At 39.9% G+C, this 23271-nt stretch overlaps 1 protein-coding gene across 2 annotated transcripts; it reads right to left on the minus strand.

Annotated features, from left to right (window-relative positions):
• Positions 1-13095: 13095 nt before the first annotated feature.
• Positions 13096-18546, minus strand: LOC109039339 (dynein axonemal heavy chain 2). Of its 2 annotated transcripts, none has more exons than XM_072302499.1 (2): positions 16618-18546; positions 13096-15365 (listed from the first exon to the last, which is right to left on the minus strand). In XM_072302499.1, exons 1-2 carry the CDS (start codon positions 16753-16755, stop codon positions 15033-15035), a joined length of 471 nt encoding a protein of 156 aa, XP_072158600.1. In that variant the 5' UTR covers positions 16756-18546; the 3' UTR covers positions 13096-15032. Both variants share the same exon structure in this region, with proteins under 2 accessions (XP_072158600.1, XP_072158601.1).
• Positions 18547-23271: the final 4725 nt, after the last annotated feature.

Raw genomic sequence — 23271 nt, forward strand, 5'->3', positions numbered from 1 at the left:
ACGAACTGGCAGTCGAGATGGGTGACTCAGGATGCCAGCCCCGCGAAAAGATCTCTGGATATCTTCGACGATTTTTCCGAAAACTACGACGATAGTTTTGAGGACTTTGTCCCTCGGAGACTGGTCCGTTCGCAGTCGAGACCATCCTTCGGAATCGGTTTCGGGCCCTCACCTCTCAACGAAGCCGATCAACTGGCTCGCGTCCTTCAGAAGCGTGCCCCGCCTCCGCCTCCACTCGCCGAACGGCTGAGTCTGAAACCCCTGGGGTCCAAGTTGGCGCTCGGAAAAGTCGCCGCCGTAGCCGAGGCAGCTGTCGTGGAGGATCCGGTTCCGGCCGTCGAGAAAGCGGTCGTCAAGGTGCCGGCCATCGGGAAGAACGCCATCGTGTGGGATAAGGTGGAGCTCGCCAAAGCGGCGGCTGCGGAGAAACCGGTGCTGGTGGCCGGGCAGGCAGCGCTCGCCGAGAGGAAGGCCGCCATTGACGCGCTTCTGGAACAGCGAAAGTTGGGGATGATGGAGAAACAGACGCAGCTGGACCAGACGGTCGCGCAGAGGAAAGCCATCGTTCAAACTAAAACTGAAGAGGTTCTCGCCAAAATCCCGGCACTGAAGAAAACCGAGCCTAAGGTTTAAAATACCCCTCCTCGAGTTAGGTCGTATTCATAGTCGTTCCTAAAACAGCCCCTCTCCCTGGTATTGCCGTGCCTAAGAAAAACGCCGTATGAGCCTTCAGACGTTGCCAAATTTCCTTTGACGAATCACGAATTTTCGAGAAGATTTATAAATATTTTTCCTCTGGTTTTATAGGGAGTGTTCTTCTTAATTTTATCGGAAGTGTCCAAAAATTTCAAGGAATGGTATTCCAAACTTCCTTCAAAAATTCGTTTTTTCCGATAGGTAATTTGGCAACCCTTAGATTTTCATGCATCAATTTCCTTAGAACGGCAGTGTAGGACCCATATGGTGTACACTGTAATTGAGGGACTTGAAAGAAAAGGTGCATAAGTGCAGTTTTTGATACTTCAAGGGGTGCGTGTCTAGGGTTTTAAAATTACATGGAGCTTTCTAGCAGAGCTAAAGTTCAAACTCAGTTTTTGATGCATCAAAATTAGATGTTAGGAGTAAATTTAACACAGAAAATAATTGAAGACTGTGGTTTTAGTTGAAATCATTAATAACTCAATTTTTCCAAAAGCTGCACGTATTTTCCCTCTCCTCCAAGCCTCTCAATTAATTAAGGGAGGTTCAAGGTTGCCTTGAACATAGCATAATAGACGAAATTCAGAAACCTTGAGTAAAATGCAGTATTATGACTCTAAAAACGGATCCATTCAAGAGATGGTAATGATTTATCGCTACAAAAAGTCAGAATACGAAAGAAAACATTTTTAAGTTGCACCGAAAAAAAATTGAAGTTGATTTAACATTCTAAATGTATTTTTTGTAAATTCATTAATGGAAAGAGAGAGTGCGATAACTTATAAAATGCTGAATAACCCGCGCTGTAGCAGTTTCTTTAGCAGTGCCAGAATGTAAAACTAACTGCTATGGCAGGTAATTTAGCATTTTATAAGTACTCGCAAACTTTCTCTGCATCCAGAATGTTAAATCAACTTCACTATTTCTTTGGTGTGTGTAAAATGTATGGTAGACTCGCGTCTGCCTTAAAGTTTGTCAAAATTATGGAAGTTTTCCTTCCGTATATTTTGTACTTTTTGCCGTGGCAAATCATTGTAATCTCTCGTGAGGATCCGTTTCCAAAGTTCCATACAGAGAGACACAGAATGGGTACAGGGGTACCCTGACATATGCAAAATCGTAAAGAAATAAGAAAAAAAATAACAAAATATTTTATTGAAAAATAAACAAAATAATTCATTGTTTTCTACGTAATAAATTAACATATCTTAAAATAAATTCCATGTGGTCCATAATCGGCAGACATAAGGCTGATTCATTCCTACGTTAGGCTAATGGACATTTTCAATATTTTGTGATAGTCTTGCGTTTTCAACGCGAAACCCGAGTTGACAATTGTAAAAAAGACCCTTGTACATAAATTCAGTAAATGTTCCAAACATTATTGTCAGTATTTATTTCTCTTCTTGTCGCGTCAAATATCTTCTTCTTTACACCATATATAATAAAATTCCCTACAAAAATACTTTACGTGCTTTCGTAACAGCGCCACAACCTGATATATCATACGCTTCGGAGTAAACCTGTACACCACGAATAAACCTTTAAAAAAGGGTGAAAATTCCGTCAAGCCTATGAGATTTTGTCCCAAAATTAGTATGTGTCTAAAAAAATTTAAAAAAAGAAGAGGGGGAAAAATAGTAGTCCCTCGAAAATTACAAAAGGAAAAAAGAAAATTAGCTCTCACTCTGTTTTCCGTCTCAAACCTCAAGATGCCTGATATCATTTGAGGTAAAGATTTTTTAAGAGCTTACCTTTGAGGCAAGTTTAGTTGCCCGAGCCGCTAATACAAGGAGACATTGATGGATTTGTTTCCTTCGAGAAGATGCCGAGGGATAAAACAAGCAGTTCTCCTTTCAGTCTCAAACCTCAAAATATTTGATATCTTTTGCAGTCAAGATTTTTTACCATTTCCGAATCTCACTTTCATTTGAGTTTTGCATTTTAGGGGGAAGAAAATCAACTCTAATACATCAAAGAACATTATTCAATTTTTCGCTAATTATTCGCCTTCATTTCAGGTAGCCGCAACTCTTCTTACCTAGGTACAATAGCTATGCAAGGAACCATTTTAATATTTACGAAACCTCCATCGTTTGAATCAAGAATAGAATAAATATTTTGAATTCAGAGTAGGTATGGCATCCTCCTTGAAAATTAAAAAAAAAAACACACATTTTTACATTTAACGCTTGAACCTATATCTTTGTGCCCAAAAGAAGAGCGACACAGCCGAGACTCAAATGATACGTATCGGGATCGTCTCGCCAGAATTGTTAATTTTTTAAGCAATTTATTTCCTTTCTTTAAAAAAAATTCTGCCTTCATTTAACTGTTTTTTTTTTTTAATTTTTAAAGAGGATGGCATATTTTGAATTCAAAATATTTATTCTATTCTTGATTCAAACGATGGAGGTCTCGTAAGTATTAAAATGGTTCCTTACATGCTATTGTACCTAGGTAAGAAGAGTTGCGGCTACCTGAAATGAAGGCGAATAATTAGCGAAAAATTCAATAATGTTCTTTGATGTATGAGAGTTGATTTTCTTCCCCCTAAACAGCAAAACTCAAATGAAAGTGAGATTCGGAAATGGTAAAAAATCTTGACTGCAAAAGATATCAAATATTTTGAGGTTTGAGACTGAAAGGAGAACTGCTTGTTTTATCCCTCGGCATCTTCTCGAAGGAAACAAATCCATCAATGTCTCCTTGTATTAGCGGCTCGGGCAACTAAACTTGCCTCAAAGGTAAGCTCTTAAAAAATCTTTACCTCAAATGATATCAGGCATCTTGAGGTTTGAGACGGAAAACAGAGTGAGAGCTAATTTTTACTTTCTCGCTCCCATAGGGTAGAGAGGAAGTATTGTCATCCTCCAAAAAAAAAAAAAAAAAAAGTTGAAATTTCATCATTTCTAGACGTTTTAAGGTCCCAGGAGTAAAAATAACCATACTTGAAAAAATGTGTGTCCGTCCGTGTGGCGTCCCCCAAATCTGTCTACAGCGATATCTCAGAATCTATCTGTTCGATTTCATTCAAAATTGGCACAGGACACCATATCTATGGTCTCCTTATGCACGTTCAACGATTTTGAGGTACGCTAAAATTTGGGGGGGCTACGCTCAATTGTCCATTTTTAGCAAAATCACACGGAAAGCTCATTTGAAAGACTGTAAATTTTGAAAAATGTCTTTAATTCTTTAACAATGGGCATCAAGCACATCACCTGGGTCATTAATTTAAGTTCCAAAAAGATCTTTGGACTAAACTCAAAATTCAAGAGATACGAGGCCCAAAAGTAGGGCACTTTGCTCCGCGAAACAGCTCATTTTCAAGGACTGTAAATTTGAAAAAAAATAAAATAAAATGCCTTCAATTCTTCGAAAGTTGGCATCAGAGCACCACCTGGTTCATTAATTTAAGTTCCTACGAGGTCTTTGGACTAAACTAAAAATTGAAGGGTTACGCGTCATATAGCGAGGAGAGCACTTCGGTCACACGGAGAGCTCATGGACTGTAGATTTTGAAAAAATGCCTTTAATTCTTTGAAAGTTGGCTCAAAAGCACCATCTGAGTCATTAATTTAAGTTCCTAAAGGATTCATGGACTAATCTCATAATTGCAGAGGGGCCGATAGGAAACGCTCAATTCTCTGATAAATGAGTCGGAGCGCTTCTAGATAATAGCAGCAAACGCTTTGAGTCAGGTGAAACCTAGGAATTCAAATGCATTATATAATGCATCATATACTATTTCCAAAATTACTCCGTAGGTAATCACAAAGCAAAATTAGACAACTAATTAGATACATACTCACATTACAAAGGTACTATGAATCATCAAGCTAACGCCAAGAACTCACACTTAGATCTTTATTAAAAACTAATATGTTTGTTGTTAATGAATTTAGAATCCGGCAGATTCCATCTTTTTCCTTTTGTAATTTTCGAGGGACTACTATTTTTCCCCCTCTTCTTTTTTTAAATTTTTTAGATACATACTAATTTTGGGACAAGATCTCATAGGCTTGACGGAATTTTCACCCTTTTTTAAAGGTTTTTTTGTGGTTGTTTCAGCCATTTTTGGTTTTCCTGCGTATGCTCGATACTATTAGACTCCTATACAGGAAGGGCAATTTGTAGATATGAATATTGATGGCTAGGGATTTATTATAAATACAGTTCCATCTGGATGTAATTCTTCCCCTGGAGATGGAAAATATCTCTATCAAAATTTAAAAGGTAGAGGAAAAAATTTGAATACAAGCACACTCAAGAAAATACTGCTAGTATTTACTAGCGAAAGTTTGGAATGGCCCATTGTGCAACTTCTTCTTCCCTTTTGAAAATATTCAAATAACAGTATTGAAACTCCCACAATAATTCTCCTTTAAAATTACAATATTTGGTGGGAAGAAAATAGTATTTGCTGTTTTGAGAGATTTTTAGAAACAACATTTTTACTACACTAATCGCGCTGGTTCCTTCTTGCTAAATGCTTTATGGATATATCCATATATCAGCTTGCTTCAATGGAGATGTTGCATGTGTGAGCCACATGATGTGGCCACTGGTTTTCTCTGAAATTAACTCCCAAGCTCAAAAAAAAGCTCTCAAGTTGAGGCCAAAATGGAGGGATATCCCACAATATTCTGAGAGTCCACCTCTACATCAAAAAAAACTCTCCGTGCAAAGATAGGGAGCAAATACATTGACAGGGCTGCTACTTTATTTGGGGATACTCTAAAACTGAAAACACGGCATCACTGCTAATGTATTAGGTATTTGCTCCCTATCTTTGCATGGAGAGTTTGTTTTGATGTAGAAATGGACTCTCAGGATAGTGTGAGATATCCCCTCCATTTTGGCTTCAACTTGAGAGCTTTTTTTGAGCTTGGGAGTTGATTTCAGAGAAAACCAGTGGCACATTCGTGTTTCTCGCGAACTTTTACATACGTATCAATCAGGGCCAGATTTGCCTACTTGCCGCCCATGGGCCGCCTGTATTTTGCCGCCCCCTTCTCATTCGTTTTAAAACATCAATAAAAACCATGAAGTGAACGTACCGGAGGGAGATTGGTGCATAAGACGCGTTTACCTACTCGTGCTGGTTACATTTTTTGCGAAAGCCCTGTCAACACTACTAACAAAATTTCACGGAACTTCGCGCGAAACTTAAGTTCCGTAAACTTATCTCTGGGTGGGTGGATAAGGTCCTCAATTTATAAGATAAGAACCAAAAAATTACGAAACAACAAACATAAATGTGGATTTATAATTTTAACTTCCGCCGCCGCGCCGCACTGTGTTTGGCGTAATGCGTGAAGTATTCCTGCAGTCTTGTAGCCGCTATGCGTTCCACGCCAACCGCTCTTGACCGCACTGTTTTTGAACTTGAAAGATGATTTCAGAGAAAACCAGTGGCACCATCGTGTCTCTCGCGAAGTTTTACATGAGAATCAACAGTCAAATCGCGAAGTCCTCACACATGCAACATCTCCATTCACAACGTGTCTAGTGCTCCACTAGGCTTTTTCCAAGTCTCTATAAATGCGCTGGAGTTGAGAGAGGACTTCGTTCAAGTACTTAGAGGCATCCTCGACGTTCCACTGGTCAGTGAATGTTGGATCCGAGAGTACGTTTTCTAAGTAGGGGCGGGTATCCTTCTCTCGGGCACGACCCCGCTCGAAGAGTAGCTTGCTCGTTTGTTGGGCGGAGTCGTTGAGGACGGCGTTGATCTCGCCGAGGATTCGCTCGTAGTCCCGCCAGGCCTCCTCCATGGCGCCCTTCTGCTCGAGCAGCGCCCCCGGTATACTTTTCGCCACCTTCAGGTATACCTTCACGTTGCTCTCGATCGTCACGAATCGGAGTTTCATCACCTCCAGCTCCGACATCAGTTGCTTGTGCGTCTGCATACAGGACAAAATGAGTAAGTAAGAACAAGGAACACAAAAAGCCCGAATAATTTAACCAAACAAAACGCAAGGAGGTGGGCAACCAGCGGCCCGATTATTGAAATTATGTCAGCCCGATACGACAAGACATAGCCCTATCTTAACTATGCAATATATCGCAATTCGATGTCTCATTGGGCTACTTTAAACTCTCAATAATCGGCCCGCTGGGCTGAGAACCGGAAAAAGGATGCTTGGGACGTTTTGGGGTGGTTTCGACCCCCTTCTCAACCAGGAAATAAAAATACATATAAGAAACCAAAAAACCCCTCACAGTCAAACCCCCATTTACCAAAAAAAAAAAATAATAATAATAATAATAATAAGCTTGTTTGTAGCCGTGATTCCCAATTTTCTTGTGTTTCTTTTCGTTAAGTACGTAAGTAAGTGAGTATGAGTATGTAAAAGTGGTAGTAGTATTAGAAGAATGAGTTTGTTTTTATGAGGTGGCTTAACGTCAAAGACCTTGTATAGTGTACACCTCTAGAAAAATTGAAATGAGAGTGTTTACAAGTAAGTAAGCGAATAAGTAAGTAAGTAAGTAGTGTTAGTGGTTGAATATATTATTTTACCTATAGAATACCTTTAGCAACTTCGGACATTTACACCTTTGCAATAATTCAAATACAGATTTTATTAAAAAATTAAGTAAGTATTTTAGTGTTGAGTGGTAAATGCATTAAAGAAAGTAAGTAAGTAGTATCATTGGAGGCTCGGAGGCCGATCATGTGATTTGATGTTATATCTCTCCATATGACTAAATAAGGGACCGTTTAACCATTACGTAAGCTACTTTAGGGAAGATAGGGTCTAAGTTTGCCGTAAGAGGTCTTCAATGGGGAGAAAAAGATTGAGTCAAGTCTTGCATGAGCCTTCTTCTATAAGAAATTTAACAATATTTTCCGTAAAAAATATTTTTTCAGCAATTTTTTAGGCTCACTCCGTTATTTCCTGAAATATTTGGGTGGAGGGGGTTCAGGTCCGTCTTACGTAATTCAAAAAGAGGGATGATAAGTTGCTTCATGGTTGTCTTACAGAGAAGGAAAGGGGGCTAAAAAAACGGCTTTTGTATTACGCATGCGGCCAAAAAATGTTTAAAGTCAACCACAAAGTAAAAACTTTGCTTACAAAAGAGTTTTTGGAAACGTTAGATTTGTACGGTCGTACCAGCGTATCCTATTTTTAAATTTCAGCCGGCGGAATAGAATGGAGAACCAGGTAAGTTTGGGTAATAGCTAGAATGCTCGGATAATCGAGGAAGTATACAATACCTTGATTGAGTCGAGTATTTCAGTGGCTGAGCGAGGTTTCGTTGTAATGCGGGCGGTGTTTCTTGTGGCGTAGTCGTGGGTGCGAGTGATCGCTGCGGAGGTAGTTTGAAAAAGAAGTTCCAAAAGTCGGGATTTCCAGTCAGCACAGTGTTCCGTCAGGCCCCGTTTCAGCAGCACAGAATCGATCAGGAGGAAGTATACTTGCCCTCTGTCGGGCGCAGAATCAATCGTCTCCATCAATGAATTGTGGCGGTTGATGTCAGTCTCATAAGTGTCAGCGCATGGGTTGCTTTTTTCGTAGTTTTTCATGAAGATATCTTTATCTACAGACCAGATGTCCTAACGTTTAAAATAATGAATAATTAAAAGGAAGTCTCATCGTGGCTTCTGAAAAGTACACGGTGAAAAAAAAACCAATCTATATTTTGTGTGCTAGTGTAGGAAAAAGAACACAAAGTAACCTTAGCGTGCGGTTAATATTTTTTGGCTCGTTTTTCTTTGAGTTGCATTGACGAAATCTTAGGGTTGAAAAAAGCTTGATGCAAAAACGGCTTATTTCGCAGGCATTCCCAGATTATCAGACTCCCAAAATGGAGGTCTGAAAGTAAAATTTGGGGGTCTGAAAATTTGGGAAAAAAAGCGCTCAAGCATGAGTAATCAATAGACAAAGTTTGAAGGAATTCCAAAGGGAGGCGAAAAAGCCGTTTTGGCATCAAGCTCTTTGCAACCCTGTTATAAAGGAACCGATAGCTGGAACATATCATAAGAATCGTGAATTTCTAGAAGGAAGCATGAAGTTTCCAGGGATTCATCTCTACCCTAAAGCCAATCGATTGAGACATAGACCCCAAAAATCTGAGTCCCCTGGGCGGCAGGGGGGCTACCAAATTTTGAATTTTGACTAACTTCTTAACAGTTAATGTTAGCGTCATTTCTTACAGGAGGACGAAGAGAAATTTCAATGGGAACAAAATTGGTTTCCATGAATTTTTCTGTGAGATCGATGTTTAAGGCGCGAAACGGGAAAAACCATCCGGGGCCGCGGAGCCTAAAAAGGAACCCAAAGTAACTATGAACACGGACTTAACTTTGTACACTTCGTTGCTTAAGCGGCAAACTTTTAATCGTTACTTTTTGTAGGGAGACAATTTTTCTCTCGCAATAGTCGTACGCAATAACATAAGGTATGCAATCATTTCTGAGGGTTTCATCCCTCAAGTATTCAGAAGCCTCCTCAACCGAATCTTAGGAGGAGGCAAAATTTTCTTGGCAAGAGGGGGAAAAGTAAGAAAAAATCCTTGACACCTACAATAAAACTTTTACAATAAAAATGAAAATTCCTACGGTCATGAGAGACTATTCGAAATATTCTCCCGAATTTTGCAGAAAATTATCAAATTCTTTTGAGCGGCAGTCGCGAAAATTTCGATCGAATTTAAGACGGGGGAGACAAAATTGCCATTAGGATCTCAAAAAATTTTCTCTGAAAGTAGAATGAAATCGATCGAAATAAAACGACTCCGAAAAAGTTCAACTTTTAAATGCAGGAGACGGGAGATTGGCTCTCTCGTCCATTCCTAGTAATGCGTTCTTAAAACACATGGTCACGAGGTCCTTTGAGTATTTCATGCATTGGTCGAATTACACTTTGAAATTTCTGAATTATCTCACCTCGAGAGGAGCCCATTTCTGGACGTGGATGTCGACCTCAGACACAAGTTTCTGAATTTCCCTCTCAACTTGAACTTGAAGTCGTGTGCTTTCCTTGTCGCGTGCAATTCGAGCTGCATAAGGCTCAACTTTAGCTGCCGGGTTGAATTTCGTAGCAAGCCTCGGAATTACTTTAATTGAAATGAGGAGGTCGTAAAAAATGTTCCGGAGAAAAGAACAACACGCCGTAAGTGATGGTGTGAATTCCACCTGTAGCATGTAAAAGCGCATGCGTGACTGTCGAGGACATGAATACAGGGTGTCCCAAAAGTCCGTACCCCCTACCCCTTCTGGTAACTTTTGAACGGTTAGAGATAGAAAAACGAATCTTCGGGAATGTTTCTATCTAAAAGGGAACCTTCTTCTATGAGGGGTCCAAATGTTTTCCCTCCCTTAGGAGGGGGGGGGGCGGGGGCCCCCAAACTTTTTTTCAAACGGTAACTCCTATCTTGTGATACATCATTCAAAACAACACAAACAACGAAGAGGCGCAAACCGCAGATGAATATCTTAATTTTTGACCGAGTTATGATAGGTCGAAGGTCCTAAAATTGATTTTGGTCGGTTTGAATATTCAATCTCAACCCCTTTCCCCCTCAAAAAAAAAGTCTTATCTTAAATTCTTTTTAGGTTATTTCTGTTTAAATGAAGAATACTTCATAAAAAAAGGTAGTTTGAGCAATTAATCCAAATGATTCGTTCTTCTTAAACACAAATGAAGGGGGTGCGGAAATGTTGCATACCGCAACTAAGACACTGATGCTTCCAGCCTCATTACTGATGTATGGTATTTCGTTACCAGTAGCCATAACGCGAAAACGGGTGATAGTTTTTGTACATCGTTAATCTTTTTCCGTCAGTGGTGAAGCGTGAATGATCGATTATCGATATTTTCCCATTTGAGTCTATGGTAGAGGATCGATTATTGAGGTGTTCGTTGTAAACAACCTCTTTATTGATCCTATTCTATAGGTTCAAATGGCAGATCAATCATTGATACAGCGCAAAGCACGCCACGCACCTATTTTCCGTGGCTAAACGTTAAATATATTCTTAAAAATCACTTGTGCTCTACGCGCTATTTTGAATGCACTCATTTATTCTAATCTACCCTCAGTATTCAATTATGACACATCACACTGACCTCATTTTCCTTACTTAGCGTCAAGTACAACACGACGAACGGTTTTGGTCCTTTGATCAAATCCCCTCTTAGATAGCTTAATATTTTTTGCATCGAATTCTTCACGCACAATCTGAAAGCTTCCAATAAAACGGTGTCGATCTTTTCCACGTACTGCATGAAATGGAACATCGTCTGCAAAAATGAATCCGAGCGATGGATTAAGCATGAAACATTTCAAAATCATCTGCATTAGAATTTATTAAGAATGTCTTCTCTCAGAACTCTCGAGTCGTCTCCACATCAAACTCTATTCACTTATCCGAGGAATAGCAATCCTTTCCATTGGCTTACTCTGAACAACTCATATATCGACGGTGAAACTACCAAACCACGTATCTCGTTTGCGGTGTTTAAAAATCTACGCTCGCATTTTATTTTTTTGAAGTAGACCAAATCAATATCATTCCTTGAAATTTTCACAGAATTTTCTCCGCACGAAGAGGAAAAATCACAGAAATTTTCAAGACTGGACGTTAAGTAGTTTTTCATTTAAAAAATGAAGTATGACAGGAAGTCTGCGACGTCGCAAACCGAGATACGTGGTTTGGTAGTTTCACCGTCGATATGCGTTTTGTTGCCAAAAATGCGGAAAGGTAAATATGGTGTTACGTGGTTATAGGGCATTTGTTAAAAATTCACAACCAAAAATAGGAGATTATGAAAACTTTTCATTTCCCTTGTATTCAAGGCGTACAATCCCTGCCATGTTGACGTGTGCATTTTTAGATTCAGAACTTACACGTAGATGGAGTAATGAGAATGCACACAAATTTTCTCTAGGATGCTACGACCAGTGGCGAGATGCGGATGGTCAATTATTGATGTTTCCCCATTTGAAGTTATGGTAAAAAAAATCGATTATTTAGGTATTCGTTGCGAACACCCTGTTTATCGATCCTTTTCCATAAGTTTAAATGGCAGATAAATCGATATATCGCTTAGCACGCTACGCCACTGCTACGATGCGATCGTGTTAACACGCGGGACTTACTTGCGCCAACCTAGCGGAATGGAAGTGAATCGCGCTCTCTTGCCCAATTTTGCCAATAAATTTTCTGTTAAGATCTTTTCGCCTTTTTTTTAAAAGGTGGGTAGAAACAGTTACTGCACGTCAAAATAATTGAACAAAAAACCAGATTGAGATACGTCCCTCTCAGAGAAATTTTCTTTCAATTTCCTTTCACAAGTATAATACTACGCCATCACACTCTGTCGTTCCCAGAGCAAAAAAGCGTAAATAGATATCGAGGTATACGTGAGTTAGATGCGAAATCTTAACTCGCTAATTGTATTTTTACTAGAAAATGGTTCGGTATCTTTAATCAAAAGTTTTACTGATTTTTCCTCTGATCTTATGCAAAAACTAGTGGAAGGAGGAATGTCGATACTTGGTAAAAACGGTCCACTCTCGGAGTCCAGAGATTTTTTGCGGTTGATGATATACATTTTACAGAGAATTTGTGTTTCGGCATCAAAACGGATGCTCATACTTCCACCTACATTCGCGTTTTTTGTGCACACATCACATCGGATTTCATGCTGCAAGGGTCCAAGGGACCGTATAGTGAGCTTTGGATATGTTGTTCAGGACTACTTGAGCCGTAAAATCTGTGGACATGATAGACCGAGTCCTTTGGGTCTAGTATGAAATTTGTTGTGGAACACTGGAAAAGGCGAATTGCTGTGGATTTTGGCATTTGGACCGAAATTTTGGGCTCTGTTTGAAGCTTTAAATATGAGAATCTTCGGCAGCTCATTGCCTTTAATCGAACTTAATAATCAAGCGGTAATCGTCCTGGTAAAAATTGGCGATAGGACCTGCGTTTCAAAATACCATAGAAGTTCTTATAGCCGACTGAAGAAGGCGATAGAAAATCATATAGCTGGCTGTAGAAAGTGGAAAAAATCATACGGCTGGGCTACACGAAGCGATAAAAAATTATACAGCCCGGCTATAGTTCCTATCGCCAGGCTTTACACTTTATCGCCTGGCTGTTGCTTTTTCGCCATCGGCTATATAGGGCTATAAGAAATTGTGTAGAAATTCGTGTGCTTTGTAAATCCTTAAGTTTGTACGGAATCACCTTAATATTTACAAAACGCACATTATAATTTCCTTAATTACATATTTTTTTTTCATCAATTAAAATGAGAATAATCCATACAGAGTGTGCAAACATTTCAAAGTCATGAGTTGAAAAACGCTGACTCTACGAGATTAAATATTAGAGCCTAACACTAGCGAGCGGCGGCGCACTGGCGCCTACAAACCTAACAGGGATACTTCACGCATTGCGCAATGCGTGAAGTATCCCTGTTAGGTTTGTAGGCGCCAATGCGCGTTTCGCGCTGGCTGCCCGCCCGCCGCGCCGCAGCGTACCACGGCGCTTGAAGCAACTATTTCACACCAGAGGTATTGCACAGTATCATACGAAACTGAAGGCGCTCTAATTTATTAGGAATGGCAGGCATCCTTCAAAAGTACGGAGCTTTCCTCGCAAAATAAATCAAGATACCACGGCCCAAAAAGAGAGCGGTAGTCCAAAAACTCACTAAGTCCTAGCATCCGTAATTAGTAACGTTTAGCATACACTTTATCGCCAGGCTGTTGCTTAATCGCCATCGGCTATAAAAAGCTATAAGAAATTGTGTTGCCGGCTATAGAAACTATTGGAAATCTTACAGCCGGCTGTAGGTCTATGGTATTTTGGAACACAGATTCTACTGTCAATTTTTACCACACTGAAAAAAAAATTGCTAAAATACGGTGACAAATCACCAAATTAGTAAAATCAACCCGGTGTTTTTAATCTATTTTGATGAGTTGTCACCTTTTTTCACTATTTCATGTGTTGATTTTAGCGGTTTCTTTTTTCAGTGCAGGGCGGTGAGCCTAGTTATAAATGCCCTAGACTATCTCGGTTAATACGATGTGTGAGGGGACACCTGGCAACATTGAAATGAAGATACGTTCTTTCGTGAGGGTAAGGATCAAATTGATGAATGCTCTCTTACCGCCCGCGTGGGGTTTTTGAAGCCCTCAAAAAGGGATCGCAAGCGTTTGAATATTTTGTTGTAGTTCCTGATGAGCTGAGCCATGGCCGTGAACCTGCAAGCTTGAACCTGTGCAACGAGATGATGCAGCTCGTAGAGCTTCATCTCCACGTGGACCAAGGCCGTGGCGCAGATCCGCTCGCAAAGGCGGACGATCCTCACGTTGTGCGTCTTGTAGTCGTCGATGAAGGATTGGAGCTCCTGGAGCTGCTCCGTGGAGACGAGGACCCGGGCGCTGGCCGCCTCGCTCGCCCACGACATCCTCCAACAGACGCTCAGCTCCCTGTCTTGGCCGCGGATCAGATCCCGGAAGAGGACCCGCTCCGAATCGGATAGACTCGCCATCACGCGATTGTAGTTTTGAACACAAGTCTCCACGTTCCTGCAAAAAGTAAACCAGTATACACTTTAGATGGACAGAATACTTGGATTGCATTTTTCAAAAAGGAACCACTAGCATTGCAATGTTGCCAAGATTGTGCAACTTCTTTTGTCTTGGAGGAAAAACCCGATCATCCATTAATAGTTTCTATTTTACTCGCTAAAAACTGTGAATTTAAGACAAAAATCACCATCTAAATTTCATAGTTTTTCACGATTTCCGCAATTTTATTGCAAAGGATGAAGTTGCACAATCTTAGCACCATTGCAGTGCTAGTGGTTCCTTTTTGCAAAATGCAGTCCACTTGTAATTGCGCCTTTTATCCTAGTAAGATTATCAGAGTCCCTAGAGTGCCTTTATTTAAGGAGAATGCGGAAATGTTGAAATGTGGAGCTCTAAGAGCCCAAAAGAGCAGCCAACCCTCTGACGCAAAAAATGTCGCTGTCAATCTGTCAGTTGCCAATCAATTTTTTAATGATTTTTTCGTGTTTTTTGCAGCTGAAAATGAGCCGGTCGCGGTTCGAAACGTCCTGCCTTTCGGTGTTTTTAACGTTTCAGCCTTGTTTTAATTTATTATTATTGTCTTCGTATATTCGAACGAATTGGTTTTCTAATAGTTTCAATCAATACTATAAAAGAAATTAAAACCAAGGGAGTCCCTAACGGAACTAAATGAGGAAAGGACTCGCAATTAAAATTAAATCAAGCCAAGATCATGATTAAATCAGTTGAATCATTTTCTCTGTGCTTTATCGCTATGCGTTACCTTTTTGAAAAAACTACCTGTAAAGCAACGTGAGTTCGTTTCTGCGGGCTACAAGTTGGCTCATTTCGTTGGGAATGGGAAAGCCCATGTCCACCCACAGTTTTGCCTCGCTGAAGACGTAGAGGAGTTTCCGGTCGATGTTGACCTCGAGGAGTCCCGGTTTTTGGAGGCTCCTGCAGATTAGGCTACGTTTTAGCCGAACTCCTATTTTTGACTCGGCAACTTCCAACCACCTCTTGTAATTGCTAAGGATCGCCTCGTCGAAGGTTTGAATAACGTCCTGATATAGTGATTCGATCTCTACCGCGATCGTCACCTTCGGAAGCCACAATTTTTCTTGAAACAACTGCGAAGAAAAATCAATAGCTTTCATTAGCGGTGACAATTAGTGGGCTATCGAAATTTATAGACAATGAGATAGACATAACGTCGTCTCCCGGAAGGAAGAACAGGACTCCAGTCCAAGTTTGCTAGGTTCGCTCAAACAACTAATTAATTTTACAATAATTTACAAATGCAATTTTATCCAATTTTTTTCTGATTTTTGCATAAAATCTGAGGAAAATCATTGAAATTTTCAGTTAAGAATATCAAAGATTTTCCTAGTGAGCGTGTATTTTATGAGGGGAAATTTGGCAACATTGAAATGGCGTAACGTTCTTTCGTGAGGGAAACGACGAAAAAAGATAGAGGAGACGTTCCTATTAGTTGAAGCGAGTAAAACAACGGAGAATTGAGGTAAGTGCTCAACTAACCGCAACCGACAAGAGACCCTACATTTAGTTCATCATTTTCTCCCTCAGTCTGTAACAACTACCCGTTTCAACCAATAGGCTCACTCCATTTTTCCATTGTCTTCTTTGCCTACAGCTTTGTCTATCAATTTTAGTTATCAGCCTGCAGATCTACATGTTTTAGTTTTCGTTGTTGAAAAAGTCCAGAGTATAAACATGATCGGTTACATTTTTGTAATTTCGGGAAAACTAGCGCCCGACTTACCCTTAGATGCGTCCAAAACTTTTTTTTACGAAAAATTGGGTCAAATTGACACGTATTTAAACTCATTGATTCTGACAGTTTTTTAGATATTATCATGTTACTCTATGATTTTCAGGATAAGAAATACCTTTATTAATATGTTCATATTATATTTTATGTAACATACTGACGCTGTTTCATCCTCACTCCCTTCATGCTATGCAGAATTGTTAGAAAGACGATTTTTTTCTCTAACTTTGGGGGACCCTGATCCTCAGGGAAAGCGTTTTTGGAAAAAAAAAGTTATACCTCAAAAACGTCTTTTTTTGACCCAAAGAATCGACTCCTTTATATTCGTACTTAATCCTGGGACACTGCTGTGTATGCTAAAAGAAACCATGTAAAAATTGATTACATCAAGAAAGACTGCGAATAGAAGAATGGTGCTCGAATATAATTATATCCCTCGGTCAACGCATGCTAGATTTGTGGGTAATTCGCCTTTATATTGTTTGATAGGAACAATAAACTTCTTTTGATTCGATATACACCTGAAGAAAAAAAAATGTTGGCATGCGAGAAAATTGTAAAAGGGAACAAGATAAGAAAATAACACTAACATCATACAGTGACTTCAACTGTGTTTTCTTGACTAGAGATGTCCAGGCCCTCCCTGCGTACTTTGGCATTAACCTCGCGTAAGAGTTTTTTTCTGATAGTAAACTTAGTTTTGCCTCTTGTAGCTCGTCCCAGAACATCTTATAAACCTGTAAGATTTGAGACCCAAATCAGATTATTAGTCGATAAAAGTAAGACCCTGAATCGATAAAATATTATCTATTGGTTTATAAGCTCTTCAGCCTCGGTAGCGCTTAGTTCTAGCGTTTTATCGAACCGGTTTTCATGATTTTTTCGGTTATCGACAGGTAAATTGTCTCTAAATGAGCCCGCTCTAATCAAATTTTCGAAAAATGGCCCAGCGTTTTGTACACAACGTATTGAAGCTGCAAATTCTCCCATTTACACAATTATCCTATTATTTCGATCCATCCTAGGTGAGGAAGTTGTAAATTCTCCAATTTAAACAATGTGAATGTTCATTTTCTTGTCACAGTTCGCTCGGAAGATCTACTGGGCTACTTTTCATGATTTTTGTAGGTACTGATCGGAGATAGTCCCAGGATAATTCCGCTGTACCTTTTTAGATTATAGCACTGAAGGCCCGCGCAGCGGGCCTAGAAGACCGCGAAGCGCCTCTCAGCGGTTGGGCTGCGTGGCGGCTAGGGGACATAGCCCCATAATATTATATATTGGTGGCACACGCAGTGGTGAGAACAGTAAGCGAGCAGTACTAGTAAGTTGGTATCATGAAAATGGTCAGCAGGGTTTCAAAATAGACATCGTATATTTATGTTTTGCTCGTTAAGAACTTAGTGTTTTCATATAAACTCACCATCGCCGTTTTCTTTTCAATGACATTAAACAACGAGGGCCTCTTTGAGTATTCGTAAAGACTTTGCAGTGTGAGTAGCCCTTCTTCGACATTTTTCACCATATTGAAACTTTCCAGAATTAGGTTTTCTGCGATAGTATCAATTTTCTTCATATCCTTACGGAATCTGACGAAAAAAGTACATATGAGAAAGAAAAATATATAAAATTCTTTTGAAATGAAAATTACAGTCCTTCCCGGGCCACCGCTGGTGCGTTGATGATTCTTTAGCACCTTACTAACTAACTCTGTGCGCTTTTGTAGGCACTACTAGATGAGCCGGATTATTTTAACCTCTAACACGCTGTCAACTTGACAGATTCATTTCTGTATTCTACTATAATGGGAGGCCCACGAAGCATCGAATGCAATCAATTTCAATTACACTAGAAAATGTTTGCTACAGCATCGGAGTGTCATGTATGTTGCCTATCTACTGATTGAAGGCAGACGGTTTCTTGCAATGTATTGCAGTTAACTTGAAGTAAGTTGCAATTTTTCATTGCGGTGCATATTGCCCATCTCTCTGACACACTTTGTTGGTTGTTTAAAATTGGCATTTACTGACCAAGAGATGTGAAAATATTGCAATTTCATGGTAAAAAATGTTCAATTTTATTGCAATAAATCGCAATTTTATTTCAATATTCTCATTTAACGTTTAAAGTTTCAAAGTTTTTATAAAATGACGTTCAGTAGTTTTCCGTGTAAAAATTAAAGTATGACAAGAAGTCTGTTACATCACAAACCAAGATACGCATTTCTGTAGTTTCACCATCAATATTTCTGTACATTTACTTATAATTGAGCGAATACATTGATTCCATTACTCTAAAATTAGTCGTTTGTGTGCCTGTTTATTTATAGCGGGTATAGGTATGTTTCGATCAATAAAAGTGTCAAACGTGAGTACCTAAAGCTGCTCTACTTTCTCTGTACCTACATCCTAGTTAATGGACCAAAGAATCGCTTGCGGTCTGTGCTCAATGGAGTATGCCGAGAAATTGCAAATAAATCGCAATTAAAGTTTTTAAAGTCATGAAAATGTCATATTTTTACGGATTCGGGTCAGTGTTTCTCGCATTTCTAAATTTACTGAAACGCTGAGAAAGATGACGTGGGTAAAATTGTTATCTTCGTCCATTAAAATTCTGTAGAAGGGTGAGTTACAGCCCCCCCTCTCTCTCTCTCTCTCTCTCTCTCTCTCCCTCTTGGGGGGCACCTCAGAACTCAGGTTCATCCAAGAAGAATTTTTCAGCAGAATAATCGCGATGATTTGAAATTAAGTTGCGATTTTTTCACGATTTTTGGACAATAAAAGCGCTAGACAACAACTGAGCGATTATCCTTGATCTTATCGTAATTTTTTTTCTAAAGTCGAAATTGCATCTGAATTTATCACGATTTTTTGTTCCATAATGTTGATAAATCATCGTCAATAAAATCGCGATGTTACTGCAAATTAATGCGATGAAATCTCAATGTATCATAATATTTTATCCGATAAAATTGAAATAAATCAACAGCTATTAATTCGCGATACCAGGGTCGGATTTATCTACTTGCCGCCCATGGGCCGCCTGTATTTTACCACCCCTTTCTCATTCGTTTTGAAACATCAATAAAAACTATCAAGTGAAGTGCCGGAGGGGAAGGAGTGCATGAGACGCGTTTACTCGTGTTGGAAACATTTTTTTGCGAAAGCCCGTGTCAACACAACTAGGAAAATTTCACGGAACTTTGCGCGAAAGTTAAGTTCCGTGAACCTATCTCTGTGTGGACAAGGCCTTCCATTTCTAAGAAATGAACAAAAAAATTATGAAAGAACCAACATAAATGTGGTTTAATGATTTTAACTTCTGCCACCGCGCCGCGCCGCGCTGACTGCACTGTGTTTGACGCAATGCGTGAAGTATTCATGCAGTCTTGTAGGCGCTATGTGTCTCACGTTGACCGCAGCTGACCGCACTGTATTTGACGCAATGCGTGAAGTATTCATGCAGTCTTGTAGGCGCTATGCGTTTCACGTCGACCGCTGCTCACCGCATTGTGTTTGACGCAATGCGTGAAGTATTCATGCAGTTTTGTAGGCGCTGATGTGTGTTAAATGCTGACCGCTGTGCCGAGGGCTTCTCCTATTCATATTAAATCCTCGCCATCATTGCTCTCTGCGCCGCGTTGTTCCAGACTCGACTAATTAAAGGTTCTGTCTCTTGCATCACCGAAAGACGACAAAATTAGAATTTACTATACTCTCTGGAAATGAGAGATTTTGTCGCCTTTTCTTGCATGTAATTTTTTTTCTGAATCCAATTTTTTTTAATACTTACATTTAACAAATTGCAAAATTTTCCGCCCCATAAAATTGCCGCCATGGGCCACGGCCCATGTGGCCACCCCTTACATCCGGCCCTGCGCGATACATTTCCCGATCAAATCGCAAATTGCCGTGATCACTGCTACTCGGGTTACTTTTAAAGGGGACCATGTTTTACTCTTCATCCGTCAGTAAATTTTACAACGCCCGTAACTGATACTGGCCATACCTGTTCATTTCCCGGTACCAGTCACTGGATTGCACGTCTAAAATACAGTCTTGCACCTGCTCGACTTTTGAAAAACTCTCGTGAAATAAATCCTCGATTTTATCGCACACTTTCTCAAACTCCGCCCCGCGGGTGAATCCAAATGTGGGTTTCGGCACATCTTGCGTCTCGTCAAGTCTGCGGGAATAAATAAACTTTGAGCACTCATTTATGATCCCTACCCCCCCCCCCCCCCCAATGATTGATAAGATATAGGAGAGAAAAGATTAATCGTGTTTATACCCTTGTATATATAACAAAGGGTCTTAGAAATGCCAACATATCGATGACCAAAGCGTAAAACCACTTATCTCCGTTTGCGACGTTGCAGACTTCGTATCACATTTTATTTCTGCTTTGGAAGTTTAGTTCACGTAATTTTTTGAAAACTTCTTAGATAATTATCTATAGACATTATTCTATGTCGGCAGAATATTCTGTGTGAATCTCGAGCTAAAAAGTTGGCTTGTTTCCCTTCGAATTAATCAAATAGGAGCAGAAATTTTGAGACACCTCGATTAAGATATGTGGTTTCGAACTTTGGTCATCGATATGTTCGATGAGGAAGCATTAGCAACCGGAGGACGTCTGATACGTGACATCTGTCGTGTCTTGTTGCTTCTGAACCATTGCACTCATGTGTTTCTTTTGCCCCCAAAAACTGCGTGTAGGTATGGGACCATCGGTTCATTCCCCTCAAAGGGAGTTTTGGAGCCATGAGCTCCGAGTATCATGGTCAGAGAAGGATTAATTTTGTTTTCACAAATTGTGCTTGAGACTTAAAGATGAACCAATAGAATTAATTTTGCAATTAGGAACTACAAATTCTGGCTCATCTGTAAAACCACTTGTGTGCGTAGGGAAACTAATAGTACATGCGTTATTTCTAAACTGGACCAGAAATTATAGTACCCAACTAGGAAATATAGCCCAAATATTTTTGCCTATCTGTTAAAGTCCTACGCAGTATTAACTACTCTTGGTGATAAAAAATTGTTAAATTTCAAGATTCTCATCGCTAGACTGTGCACTTTTTCGTTTTCCTACTTTACCTCACGACATGAACTCAAATACCTGCCATAAATCAGCATAGTTTCACAGAGCTCAATCATTTCTTGGCATCTTTCCATGAAGGTGTCGACACTGTTGAGGATTATTTTCAAATCTGAGTTCCATTGCGAGTCTCCTGTTCTATCGTTGGTAAGTTTCACCTGTGATCAGAAATAACAGGTCAGCGTGAGCGGTGTATTAGCAGGATAGAAGCAGTAATATCTTGTCGCGTTTAGGCATGTTCAGTTCACTCGGTTTTTGTTACAGGAACAAAACATTGATTACGGTTTTTACATCGTAGCGTATTGCGAGTTGACTAGTTGGCCCTCGGTTTGATTAAACGATGTGAGTGAAATGGAAGTAGCAGATTGATAACTCTGCGGACATTGTTTGAGAACCGTTTATTACTTGGCTTTTAAGCGCCTAGTTACACGCTGTGAGCTGTATGATATCAGTAATAGTTGCTTGCAGCAGCTTCTTTTGTAAGATCTAATTTGAGGAACTGATCCAACTGCTTAATTAATTTGACAGTCTTGAGCCAGAATTCACCAAAGAAGAAGTTGCTAAGGGGGGATGTCAAATCCTCGTACGTGATTATTGCAATAAGTATACTTTTCCTTATACTTTCGTAGGCAGACTAACCGCTGACATCCACGTGAAACATTTTTCTTTGATAATCTCATTTGCGATTTTTAAGAATCTCCGCTCCCTTTTATGCTTCCTTGAATTAGAACAAATCAAGGATATTCCTTAACTTTCTTACAAATTTTGCGCAGAAAAGAAAAGTCACGGACACTTTCAGGAGGTTAAGTTGAGTAGTTTTCCATTTAAAAAATAAACTGAGGCAGAAGCCTGCAACCTCGCGAACCGAGGTATATGGTCTGATACTTTCACCGTGGATAGGTATTTAATATGCATGCTTTCTAGGGTGGCCCACAAAAAATGAATTTCGGAAATTTATAGCCGTAACCCCCTAAATCGGTTACAGCATGTTCAAAAACACGGAAAATGAAATTTGGGGTCAATCGGACAAAATTAACCCGACGCGCAGTTGCCATTTATCCCCGCAAAAAATAGCGAATTTTTACTGTTTTTCAGTAATTTTTCGCTCCCAAAAAATAAAGTCGGAGGGGTCTGCAAATTAAACAGAGGGCAAAATTAGTTCATAGACTACACCCTAGTGAAGTTTTGGTCCCCCTCCATGCTTTTGACCCGACGCGCGGTTGCCATTTTCACGCATGAAAATAGCGAATTTTTTACTGTTTTTGATGATTTTTCCCTCTCGATAAATTAACTTTACAGATGCCTAAATTGTAATCAGAGTGTGAAATTAGTAGCTTAGATGCTCCTAATGCTCCCCTTCTGATAATTTTGACACGCTGCGACGTTGCCATTTTTCTGAGCAAAATCGTGAATTTCGACTTATTTCAATATCATCTCTCTAGACCTAAAAAAAAACTCAGGAGCCATCGAAAAAGTGCGCTAAAACACGGTGATTATATCATGAGTATCTTTTTTGAAAATTTGGACCCTGTAAAATGTTTTAGTCGGCGTGAAGTTACCACTTGGCAAACAGTGGTTGACGGTAATAGTCAATTTTCATACGTTAATGCGCCTTCAATTACATTGGATACCGTGCAATACTTTCGTGGTGGAATAGTTGCATTGGCGCCTACAAACCTAACAGGGATACTGCATGCATTGCGCAATGAGTGAAGTATGCCTGTTAGGTTTGTAGGGGCCAATGCAACTATTCCACCACGAAAGTATTGCACGGTATCAAATGTAATTGAAGGCGCATTAACGTATGAAAATTGACTATTACCGTCAACCACTGTTTGCCAAGTGGTAACTTCACGCCGACTAAAACATTTTACGGGGTCCCCCTGGCCCCTAAGGAGCCTAAGCCGGGGGTCGCCCCCCTGGCAACTAAGGAGCCAAAGCCGGGGGCCGCCCACCTGGCAACTAAGGAGCCTAAGAACGAACGTTATCAGATTTCACGAACAAAAAAAGCTCGAGAGGCGTCATCGTTTAGTGAACGGAAGTAGTTGTAAGTCAAGGTAAAAGAAACGTAAGGCATATGATCCGCCCGACCACTCTAAACGCAGCTTCTTTTTCTGTCACTAAAGCCGCGGCGCGAGATTTGA

This window comes from Bemisia tabaci, chromosome 7, assembly GCF_918797505.1.
Source record: "Bemisia tabaci chromosome 7, PGI_BMITA_v3".
Classification (NCBI taxonomy): domain Eukaryota; kingdom Metazoa; phylum Arthropoda; class Insecta; order Hemiptera; family Aleyrodidae; genus Bemisia; species Bemisia tabaci.

Coding starts and splice junctions, on each gene's coding strand:
- LOC109039339 (XM_072302499.1), bottom strand. CDS start 16,755: ATGTTCTGGGACGAGCTACAAGAGGCAAAACTAAGTTTACTATCAGAA. Junction 15,366..16,617: donor AGTTGAAGTCACTGTATGAT/GTTAGTGTTATT, acceptor TTTTCTTCGCAG/TTGTTTCAAGAAAAATTGTG.